We start from the raw sequence: 12,618 nt of genomic DNA on the forward strand, positions 1-12,618 counted from the left end.
ATATATTATCTGAGTATCTTTGACACAAGGCTGTTGGGAGCAAGTCTCAGGCAGTGTTGAAAAATTTGTAAAAGTGTATGGTTGGAGCCCGTTGTTGGCGAGAGCGTGTGGTGTGAAGATGATTCCTGAAGTTCAGCCAACTGTGCTGACGTTTGGGTCCTGTCCTCTCTCAGGGACATCCTATTAGAGGATGAAAAGCATCATTTTTTCCAGAGAACTCCATCCCGTGTAATGGTTCTGCCTCATGCTGCCCACGAAGTGTTCAAATCCCATTGCTGCTCACTCAGGTGAGCTCCAGCTGCTCCTCAGGTAGACTGAGGTTCAGGAGAGGGATGACGCCTTCCAGAACCAGGGCATCTACCTAGGTGATGAGGACAGGGGAAGCCGTGCCCTCCTGTGACAGAGGTGCAGGAGATGCAGTTGCCTCAGTTAAAAGCCTGCCTGTAAAGTTCGCAGCTGATGGCAGAGCTGATGAGGCGCTCTCTAAGTAGCCAGGTCAATGTATGTGGTATTGCCCGCAGGTGAGGGCATACTGTGGCCAAGTGGCCGTTGAAAGAGGCAAGGAGCAGAGCGTATTAGCCTAATCTATGATAACAAAATAGTTGTGACTTGCTGATTAGTGATTCCAGCAGCGTTGGGTGTAGGGACCTTTAGTGGCCTCTGTAACGCAGAAGATGCAGAAACCAACCATCAGGCACCACTCATTGTTTATAAGTCTGTCAGGCCGCAGTGGGCTGTTAAATTGAAAGGCAGAAGGACTAACCCTTGTTTTCTAGTTAGGTCTTAGGTTCAATCCTTGGGGGCTGTGTTTTATTTTACACTGCACCATGTTATTTTAATTGGGGGTTGGGGATGGCAGTTCTGGGGAGCAGGGTCTTGATTTCTTAAAAGGCAACTTGTAAATTCAGCTGGGTGTGGTGGCACATGCCTGTAATCCGAGCACTCGGGAGACTGAGGCAGGAGGATTGTTTCAAGTTCGAGACCAGCCTGAGCTACAGAGTGAGTGCAAGGCCAGCCTGAACTGCATAGTGAGACCACGCCTCAAAAAGACAAAAAAAAAAAAAAAAAAATTGTAAATTCAGAGACTTTAAATTTGTTATTCCGTTTCAGAGTTCCATGGCTACTCTGGGTATTTTAGGGCAATAAAGATTATGTTCATGGAGAATTTAGGCAAGCAATATTAATGGTTCACATGAAAAGTGCCTTATGACTTTTATTATTATTGCTTTTTGTTTGTTTTTTGAGACAGGGTCTCTTAAGTAGTTCAGGCTGGCCTTGAACCCACTACGTAGCCCACGCTGTCCTCAAACTTTCAGTGATCCTCTGCCTTAGACTCCTGGGTACTGGGATGACGTGTGCACCACCACGCCCAGCTAACTTTTGTTATTTTCCGTGAAATAATTCCCCTAACTTTATAGGTGGAATAACTGTGGTTTGAGTCCCAATGTTACAGCCATAAAGACTTGCCAATTTACGCATTCCAACCAATGCTGAAATTAATTCAGAACCTATGTTGTAGAGGCACAAAAAACAACTTTGTATCTCTTGTTGCATACATTATTTTAATAAATACTATATTTCTAGCCAGGTCTACTTATGGCTTCTATTTTGTTTGCTTCCTTCTTCCTCCTGCAGCCTGATTTCTTTCTCTCTCTTTTGGGAGATTACTGAATGTACGTGGTGTGAAGGAGATCCTTTCTCCCCAGTCGTAGTTACAAGTTTTTTCCTCAGAAAGCCGCAGCTCACTATCCCCAGGGCTAGAGGCTTCCCCACCCCTGTAGTTTCTTAGAGGTTTAAGAAGCCTGAGCTCGGGGTCGACTCTCTTGTTTGCTGCACTGAGGTGTCATGCATGCTCTTCTTGTATTCCTGAGGACCAGGGACCTTGTGACAACGAAGGCAAAGGTGGTAGCAGCTGCTTCAGAGAGACCTGCAGAGGGGTTCTGGTGAGCCATGTGCTCTTGCAGTGGTGTTGCCTGCCCTCTTTCTCTCTCTTTTAATTCCTTAACAACAGCTCTTTCTTTAAGCAGCCAGCCAATGGTTCCATATCTAGCCCAAAGTCTGGTTACTGCCCTGGGCAGTGTGTAGATCGGAGGCCAATACCTGGCTGAGATGTCTGATTCCTGCATTTAAACTCCATTGTTTGTGTAAATCACACCTTATGTACTCATTCTTCTACTGATGGCAGTAATATCACAAACATCCTTGACTCCGTGTGTATGTTAATTTTCTGGATTGTATATTAATTTGCTGGATTTTAGCATATGTCTACTTTAGACCCTTCTGGACATTGCAGATTATTTTCCAAAGAGGTTGCACCAACTGACACATCCGCACATTGTATTTTTACGATGTGAGCTTCTGTAGGCTAAGAATTTTGTTTATTCATTTTTGTATCTCTAATGTCAACTAAGCTACCTAGCGGGTAGTAATAATTGGCAGATATTTGTTGCAGGTGTAGATGATAACCTATAGAAACAAAGGCATTCATTTCTATCTGCTAAAAGTTTAAACATTTTTCTTTAAAAAGTATACATTTTAAATATTCTTTTGTCCTTAAAAATTGGCATTTCTTCATAAATAATTGAAATTGTTTGATGCTTGTTTCCAGGTAATAAAGGAAGGAGATCCAAACCTTGCCTCTGAGTTACAGGAAGAGACAGAGGAAAATCCTAGGCCAGCTGTGGATGAGAATAACATAGTGTCAGCTAAAAAACAGGGACCGCATTTACAGAACTGGAGTGGTGACTGGAGCTTTCGGGTAATACTTTTTCTGTTTTATATCTCCATTTTAATCTTGGACTTTTAATTCTACATCGACTCAGATAACACTTATGTATTTTCTTATTAGCTTCTAGGGTTTTAGATGTTTTGACTTTTATCATGCTCTCCTTTGGCCACTAGAATGCACTGTTGTCTGGTCTGATGGGGTAGAATTCGCTGCTTCAGTTGCCTTTGAGAAAACCCAGACTGCAGAATGGGATTCCACTTCCAGATGTGATTGTAACGATATTGGCAAGAAACTAACTTTATGTAAACCATATTTCTTAGTATTACTGAGAAACCAACTATTTTACGTAAAGCATTAGTTTCTGTATCTAGAAGGAAGTCAGGGGTCTTAGATTCTGTTGCGGTGTGCGTACTTGGTTGAATAACCCGGATGCACCTCAGGTTTCCTCACTGTGAGATGAGACGGCTGCTTGTTAGCTAAGCACACTGAGATCTGAGAGTCGCTTTGTAAGAACATTCAGTTACAGTGTGAATGCTAGCATGTATTGTATTAAAAGGCTCATCCAAAATCTAGCAATTACAAAGAGAATTATGAGCCATTTGATAGGAACTAACAAACAAGTATTAGTTATAAGTGAAATTTGTGTGACGTCCTAAGGTATATATAGCTTTAATACTAGCTCGCTAAAAAGCTGATCCCTTGAGAATTAGGAATCCTTGATAGTAGATTTTCTTTCTTTCTTTCTTTTTTTGGTCTTTTTGAGACAGGGTCTCACTATACAGTTCAGGCTGGCTTTGAGCTCACTTTGTAGCCCAGGCTGGTCTCGAACTCGCAGTGATCCTACTGCCTCAGCCTCCCGAGTGCTGGCATTACAGGCACGTGCCGCCACGCCTGGTATAGATTTTCTAGTAATCTTAGAATAGACTAAAACATATATATTTAACAGGTTGTAAGGATTAGTGGTACCATCATTCTCTTTATAATTAACAATTCAGTTCATGGGAATGTTACTGAATTTTCTTTTTTTTTTTTAAGATGGCCTTGCTATGTAGCTGAAGCTGGCCTTGAACTTGCAGTTCTCCTGTCTCAGCCTCCCAGGGGGCTGGGATTATAGGCATGTACCACTACACCCAGTTAGAATATTACAGAATCATAATACAGCAAACAAGTTCTCACTTCCTAGTAAGAAACTTAAAATTATACGTTATTTTGGAAAATATTTAAGTGCTAAGAAATTTGCCAAAAAATAACAACACATTCTAAACAACATGTTGTCTATATTGATTATATCACTGTTGGTCACACTGAGGAAAAGCTTGTAGCTACGGTAGTGCTTTGATTCTATTGCAATGTCATATTTACTTATTTAATTAATTTTTTTTAGTCTTTTGAGACAGGGTCTTGCTTTATAGTACAGGCTGGCCTTGAACTCACTATGTAGTCAACACTGCCCTTCAACTCATGGTGCTCCTCATGCTTCAGCCTCCTGAGTGCTGGGACTACAGGCATATACCAACACACACAGCTGCATTGTGATTTTATTATTTTTTTATTTTTGTCTTTTTGGGACAGGGTCTCACTATGCAGTTCAGGCTGGCCTTGAGCTCACTTTGTAGCCTAGACTGGTCTCGAACTTGCACTGCTCCTCCTGCCTCAGCCTCCTGAGTGCTGGGATTATAGGTGTGACCACCACATCCAGCTGCATTGTGCTTTTTATATGTTATGGATGGGAGTCCACAGCTTCAAGGACTAAGTTGTTACTATGGTTACTCTTGGCAAACGTAAAGCAAGCAAGAAAGAGTAACTCAAGAAAATGAACAAAGCAAGAGAACGAGAGAATTTAGAAATAGGAGAAAGAAAAAAGATGTATGTGTACTAGATCTTTGCTCTTCAGGGTACAGGGAAGCTAGCAGACTTGACGTCATCTGCCAGCTGAGTAGACATGGAGACTCTTGGGTAAAACCTCAAACCACTGGACCAACCACTTCATTTTCCCCAAGATTACAGCTGATGTGCGTGTACAGTTCAGTTTGCGAATCTCTGGTATAGCGTTCAGAAGTCTTCTTCGGGTCATGTTAAGTCCCTATGATGACTGCAGACCCTTTATTGTGAGGGATTTTTATATGAATGCACACAGAATACAAGTAAAAACAAATGCAGCCTCTCAGAAACTTTACAGACTTTTCCAGTGGTCACTCACCCAGAAACCCAAACTGTGGAGAGCTCAGAAGCAAACAGAACATGAAGGAGACCCTGCATAGATAAACTGGGCGGCAGGCTAACGTAGCTAGTAATAGAATTCCTCAAATCTTTGTTTGGGATGCAACTTATTTTTGCCATATATTTTTAATGAGGTTAAGTAAGTTGAATAGAACATTAAAGTTAGGATAATTGTGTATAACAGCAAGAAATGATAGCAGAAGCTCAAAAAGTATGGCAACATAGGCTGCCTCTTTTTTTTTTTTTTTTTCCAGAACTGGAGATTGACCCATGGTCTCGTGTATGCTGGGCAAGCACTCTATGGTTTTTAAAAAAATATTTTATGACAGTTTTGCTAAGTTCCCCATGGTAGCCTTGAACTTGGGCTCCTTCTGCCTCAGTCTTTAGAGTAGCTGGGATTACAGGCATATACCACTGCACCTGGCTCACCCTGGGCATCTTAATGTAGAGGCCAAAGGTCTATGTGTCCAAGTTGACTCTGTTTTATATGGACATACATTCTGATAAATGTATCATTAGGTGATTTCATCACTGCACGAACATCATAAAATGTACATGCACAGATTGAGGTGGTGTAGTCATTTATTATCAAGTACTGTGTACTGTGAATAATTGTACGTGCTTTTATATGACTGGCAGTGCAGCAGGTCAGATGTGCAGCCTAGCCATAATATAATTTAAGACTTACTGTGTCAGTAGGTGATAGGAATGTTTCGGCTCCATTAATCGTATGGGTCTCCATTGACCAAACATTCTTTTTTTTTTTTGGTCCTGGGAATCTAACTCAGGACTTAGCGCTTGCCAGGCAGGCACTTATGCTGCTGAGCTATATCCCCGGACCCCTGACTAAACATTCTTATGTGACGTGTAACTGTAGTATAACTGGTAGAAATAATGTTTAAGAAATCTGGAAAGTAAAAATGAATCTCTTCTCTGCTTTTTTTTTTTTTTTTTTGTCTTTTTGAGACAGGGTCTCGCTATGCATTTTAGGCTGGCTTTGAGCTCACTGTGTAACCCAGGCTGGTCTTGAGCTTGCAGTGATCCTCCTGCCTCAGCCTCCTGAGTACTGGGATTACAGGCATGTGCCACCACACCTGGCTTGTCCGCTATTTTAAAACTTTCTGCTTCTATCACTTACTCTACCAAGTTGCTATTTTTTTTTTTTCATTCTTCTGGCAATAAAGTAGGAAGTGAATAAATACAGGAGGGTGACAGAGTATGCTGAAGAATCCCCTATTAACAAAAGAAGACTCAGGGCTGGGGATTTAGCTCAGTGGCACAGCGCCTGCCTGGGAAGCGCAAGGTTGTGAGTTTGATTCCTGGTACCGGAAAAAAAACAAAACAAACAAGCAAACAAAACAAAACAAAAGAAGACTAGTAGTATAACAAATGGTATATTCATAAGGCTCATGATCTGGTATTTAAACAAGATTAAGAATGTCAGAGACATTTCACTGGACCATCCAAGGAATCTGGAGTTGTGACTTCTCATGTTAGGAAGGCTATTTTCTTTTCTGGTAAATAGCTCTGATTTTTTAAATTTTTGTTTTGGTTGTTTGTTATATTTTTGGGTACTGGGGATTGAAGCTGGGACCTTCACCAAGTCACTAACTGCCCAGGCTGGATTCAAACTTTTGATCCTCTCATCTCAGCCTCCCAGAGCGCTGGGCTTACAGGTGTGTGCACAACACCTGGCTAGTCCGTGTTTTCAGCCAGGTTTGAGCAGAAGAAGGGTCACTTAACCCAGGCAGAAATAGACAGAATGTCTGCTTCATATTTCACGTAATCGTCACAGCTGCTCCCCACAAGGCATTGTACTTGCTGGTTTACTTGATGTGGGCTGTCATAACCTGTTCCGTGTTTATCCCCCAAGTCCTGCTTCATCTCTCCTGCCATGCCCACATTTTTGGGCACTGCCTTTTGGTTGTACAGGGTTACTATGGAACAGGGCTGGTACTGTGACAGTCTTCAGGGAGAAGAAGAGCTGGCCTAGAGGAGCTGCCCTCTCACTGAAGCTACAGTGCATCTGTAGGAAGGTTCCTACTAAAAGGTAGAGATTTTCCTATCTTGAATACTTCTGGTTTTGGTGTTTAAAGAGTTAAAACTCCAGAATCTGGAAACTTCACTAGTATAGAATAACTCACAGTCTTGCCTGGCTAACTCCATTGTTTCACAGTTGTGAATTTAGCAGGTGGTGTGATATAATTGAACACATTGGAGATTGGAAATAAAATATCTGAATAGTGTGGGTCTGACCCTGGTTATTTTACTGTCCGATGATCTTTAGTGTAGTACAATTTTATTGTCTTCCCTCAGTTTTGTCACTGGTAAATTAGAGCTTGGGTCACAGTATGACAACACTTGTGTGTCTTGAGTCCGTCAAAATCACGAGCTATAATGTGGTGAGTCTTTCTGATTATATGACTTTAGGGGAGTATCATTAAATCTTCACAGTTATTGATAGTGAGGGAAACTGTTTCAGGTTTCCTATTTCAATCTGTCCTACATAGAGATAGGAATCTTAACTGTTACTTTTATTTTGTATTTATTTTGTACCAGGAATTGAACTCATGACCTCATGCTTGCCAGGGAGGTGCTGTGCCGCTGAGCTATACTCCCAGCCCTCATTATTTTTATTTTTAATAGGAGTTAAAATGTTTAATCCTAGACTGTGGGAAATGAATTTTATTGTTAACTTTTAAACTCTCATAAAACAGTAAAAATATGTACATTGAATAAATGAAACTGAAAATTAAGTTAACTACAAATAAAACTTGTGCTTTTGCTCTTTAACTGTTAGTAAACATATTAACAAAAGGAAAAAAAAAAGCCCCAAACAAAAACTTTCTTTCTTCGTGACTAAAATAATGACTTATTCCAGGTTTAGTAAGATTCCAGAAGGAAAGCAGTCAGATCTGTGACAGGTACATTTATTTAGTGCAGCTTCTCTTAGTGATACAGAGTTAGCAACTCCTGGGAATAGAAAAAAGCCTTTGAGAATTCCACTTGTGTGCAGTTAGAAGATGATACACGTACTGGATATGTTGATAGAAGTAATAGTCCTTTGGATAAAGTATTTATTATTAAACATCCTTTTTACTTTGCTATTTCATTACATTCTCTTTTAAAAATATTTATCATGTATATACTTATTTCCTTAGTAGCTGATTAGTTGGTAATTGGTTTCTAAAAGTGGAGAAGTTTATAGTTTTCTGAATTGTTTGACTAAAACTAAATTTGTTTAGAAGTCTAGTTTTTCTTTGAATAATTGTGTATTTGAAAAATCTTGACAAATACACAAAGAATAAAGAAGATATGAATCTCAGATCACTTCTCCTTGCTTTAGGGAAGAAAAATAGAAGAAAAAAGATGGAGTAGGAGAATTTTAAAGGAGGTTAGAATTCAAATTAATCATATCTTTTATCTTTGTTCTAAAATATTTTAAGAATAAAACATCTAGATTTTGAATCATGTATATGTAAATAATAATTAATATACTTGTGCCAAAAGGAAAATATTTAGACTGACTTTCTAGATCATAATGAAATTTTAAACATTATATAAGAAATCAGAACTCTTGATTCTGTACTTTATCATTGATAGACTTACAGATAATTACAGTTGCATTATTCATAGATAAGCTTTTCTTATTTTTGTAGGAACTGAATTTGTTTTTTATTTTTTTTTATTTTAAAGAATAAAAGAAGGATAACATAATAATAGGGGGGACTTAACAAATTACAGACAAAATGGTAGGAAATTATCAATGGTTATTGTTTTACATATTATTATCTACAAAATAGTTTCTCAGGAAAACAAATAGACAAATAATACTGAGTTAGAGACAAAAGAGGTAGGAGATTATCAAGAATTGTTGTGCTATACTTTGGTATCTTCAAAGTGGCTTCTAAAGAAAATAAATAGAGCTATACATGAGTGACCTATTGGAAAATCATTAACTATTCTCAATGGTTGTTGTAGGAAACACATAATAATAAACATACATTATGAAATAGGATAGGAACATTATAAACTTAACACAGTTATGGATAGATTAGTAGGAAAATATCAATGGCTGCTGTAATACGTGGTGGTATCTTTAAAGTGGTTTCTCAGGAAGACAGAGATATGCAAGAAGGATCTAATAAGTAGTTACAGCCTAAGGGTTGTCAAAAATAGCATATTACCTCCTCACCAGTGACTCCTTTCACTGAGGTATGATGGCTGGAAGGAAGGCCAGGATTGAAAAGGACCGAGAGACTCGCACCTGTGTCTAGCAACAGGCTGTTTTCTTGTTCCTCCATAGTCATGATTACCCAGGACTCCTCGATGGAGATGACGGTCTGGCCAGAGGGAGAAGGCAGACCATGCCCCAAGCCCTCTCATTCCTGTTGGACTAACTGGTAGCATGGGTCTGAGCTCTGGGGCCTCCACCTCAGAGGGCAGACCGATCTCCAGTGGTCTCCTTTGCATCCAGGGCATGGCCCATGGGGCCTCTTAGGGCAGTTCCTCTTGAGGTAGCCTGGCTTTTAACAGTGGTAGCAGATGAATGCAGTTGTCGAGTTCTTCTTGGAGCCCTGGGAGTCAGACCTGGGATCTGTTTCTCTTAGTGGTGCAGCAAAAGCAGCTGCTTTTTCTCAGTCTCTTTGTTTTCTCTCCTTGGCCTCCTCCTCATCATGGCTATAGAATACTGAGGAGGCAATTCTTACTAACATCTCAAGTGAGCTATCTGGGGTGAAAGCCATTCTTTGTAGCTTTTTCTCTCCAGTAGATAAGCTTTTCTACGTGTAAGTGGGAGTTAAGCTTGCCACAAACCTGATTTATGGGTCAGTTATCGCATTACTTAATGTTACACTGTCAAATTTTTTTAAATGCCCAAGAGTATTAATTAGTGCATTTGAAATACACTTTGGCAACTTTAGAGAAGAGGATTCCCATGATTATGTTGTTTTCCAGACGATCAGATCTGAAGTTTATTAAATATTATAAAGGCCATTTGGATCTTTACTGCGATACTTATTTTTTAAAAAATGAAATTTTTAAACTTTGTGTTGGATTAAAAAAACTTAAAAATCTTAGGTGTAGCTATTAGATACTGCTTAATATACTTGGATATGTTTTTATCCTTTTAGATTAATTTTAAAGGAATAAGAAGTAACACATCTGGCCCTAGGGAGAGGAGGCTGTTTAACCGAAATGTGCTTCTGCTGAAAGTACCTAGTATATCTGGAGAAAAGTGGCTCTCGAGAGTTATATCATCTGTGAAATGTTAACAAGGAAATAATATCCACCTGTACCTGCAGGTTGAAGACAAGGAAGCTTATCTAAACCAGGCTTTGGGGTAGGGGGCGGGTGACTTTTTCTGCGAATACATAATTATAGTCCATTGCTCATCAAGTTTTGGGGTTTGAGTGAGCAGAAGAACAATTCAATTTATTGAATTGTTATTCAATAAATAACATATTAGATCCTCTAAAACTTTAGATAATAAAATTACCAGCTCTAGATATGTCATATGAGATTAAAGACTTAAGAGACAATTAAGAATATGATAAATGGGGCCAGACATAGTTGTCCATGTCTGTAATCTCAGCACTCTGGGAGGCTGAGGCAGGATGATCACAAATTAGAGCCTCGCCTGGGCAATTTAGCAGTTTGAGAATCTGTCTCAAAATAAAAAATTTAAAAATGGCTGGGAATGTAGGTCCTACGTTCAATTCCCAGTGCTGGAAAAAAAATACAGCTTCAACTTCTAGAAATGAAAAAGGATGGCCAATGGAATAAAAATTAAAATGTGCAGTGAACATGTTAAATAATAGCTAAAGAGAGATTAGTAAAATGAAAGATACATATTTGGAAATTACTCAGATTGTATCATGGAGGACAGAAAGTGTGAAAGAGCAAGGTATAGAAGCAGTTTCTTTTGTTTATCTTGTATCCTGCAACGTTCTTGAAATCACTTCTTGGTTCTAGTTTTGTTTTTTTTTTTAATTGCTTAGGAAAGGAGGCAATGATGCTGTATGTAAACAGGAATGTTTTTATTTCTCCTTTTCTGATCTTTATGCCTTTTTGTTATTACTGTTTTGAGAATGGGTCTCGATATGGTGGCCCAGTCTGACCTTGAGCTTGTGACCTTCTCACCTTGGGCTCTCAGTAGCTGAATTTTTTTTTTCTTGGCCTTTTTGAGACAGGGTCTCACTATGCAGCTCTGGCTGGCCTTGAGCTCACTTTGTAGCCCAGGCTGACCTCGAACTCTCAATGATCCTCCTGCCTCAGCCTCTTGAGTGCTGGGATTACAGGTGTGCACCACCATGCCCAGCTCAGTGTTATAAATTTCTCTCTCATTGTTAGCTGTATTCCACAGATTTGGATATATTTTCATTATCTTGAGTTCAGTGTGTGTGTGTGTGTGTGTGTGTGTGTGTGTGTGTATGTGTGTATGTGTGTGTGTTTCCCATGAATTTTTCTCTTTAACTCATGGATTACCTAGAAGTATATTGTTTAGTTTCCAAGTGTATCACTATGGACATTTCATATTCCTTTGTTACTGATTTTTAGTTTGGTTCTATTATGAACAGAAAACACATACTATATGATTTTAATTCTTTTAAATTTATTGAGGTACAATGGGGCATATAACCAATGTTGTATGTTCCATGGTAGTTGATAGTATCAGGTTTAAAAATTTTGCTAACCTCATGCATTTTAAATACTGTAGAGAACATAGATGAACTAGACAAATTTCACCTATGACAAGGAAAGAGATTTAGTTAGGGGGATAGCTGGGCATAGTGTTACATGCCTGTAATCCCAGCACTTGGAAGGCTAAGGAAGGAGGATCACTGTGAGTTGAAGGGCAGACTGGGGGCTGGGGATTTAGCTCAGCAGCAAAAGCGCCTGCCTGGCAAGCGCAAGGCCATGAGTTCGGTTCCTGGTACCGGAGAAAAAACCAAAAAAAAAAAAAGGGCAGACTGGGCTACACAGTGAGTTCAAGGCCAGCCTGAAGTACATAATGAGACTGTCCAAAAAAGAAAAGATTGAACTGGGGGGGAAACCTTAAATAAACAATAGCAAAAAAATGCTTAAAACACCAAAACCAAAACAGCAACTGAAAACTTTTGAAAGAAAAGCTTAGGACAGATGGGTTCACTGGAGTATTCTGTCAAATATAGAATTAACACAGATCCTTCAATAACTTCCAAAAAAAGCAGAAAATGAGGCAAATCATTCTCTGGAACCAGTATTACTCTGATTCTAAAACCAAGATTAATTGTAATTTTATACTAACACTAAACAACCTTTAACTGAAATTAAGAGTGAGGGTAGCAATGATCAATGCATGGTATATGCTTGTATGGAAATATCACAGTGAAACCCATTAATTTATACGATTAACCAATTAACATCTGTTAATAATTATAATAACAAAATTCCATTGGCGGTAGCATCAAAAGAATAAAACGGGAGTGAATTTAATAAAAGATGTGTAATATTTATACAGAAGTCCCCTTATCCTCAGAGGATAGGTTCCAAGATCCCCAATGAATGCCTGAAGACACAGATAGTACCACATGCTATATATGTCATGTTTTTTCCTATACATATATACCTGTGATAAAGTTTAATTTATAAATTAGGCACAATAAAAAATTTATAATAGCTAGTAAAAA

The 12,618-nt window shown here is 39.0% G+C and overlaps 1 protein-coding gene across 1 annotated transcript in view; it reads left to right on the top strand.

Moving 5' to 3' along the window:
* Gramd1c (GRAM domain containing 1C) overlaps positions 1-12,618 on the top strand; it is an 86,728-nt gene that overhangs the window by 1,621 nt on the left and 72,489 nt on the right. The window contains exon 2 of the mRNA XM_005386407.2: positions 2,609-2,758. Within this exon, the coding sequence (XP_005386464.1) occupies positions 2,609-2,758 (150 nt within the window). The remainder of the gene's footprint in view (positions 1-2,608; positions 2,759-12,618) is intronic.

The sequence above is a fragment of the Chinchilla lanigera genome, unplaced genomic scaffold, assembly GCF_000276665.1.
Source record: "Chinchilla lanigera isolate Chin_1 unplaced genomic scaffold, ChiLan1.0 scaffold00026, whole genome shotgun sequence".
Classification (NCBI taxonomy): Eukaryota; Metazoa; Chordata; class Mammalia; order Rodentia; family Chinchillidae; genus Chinchilla; species Chinchilla lanigera.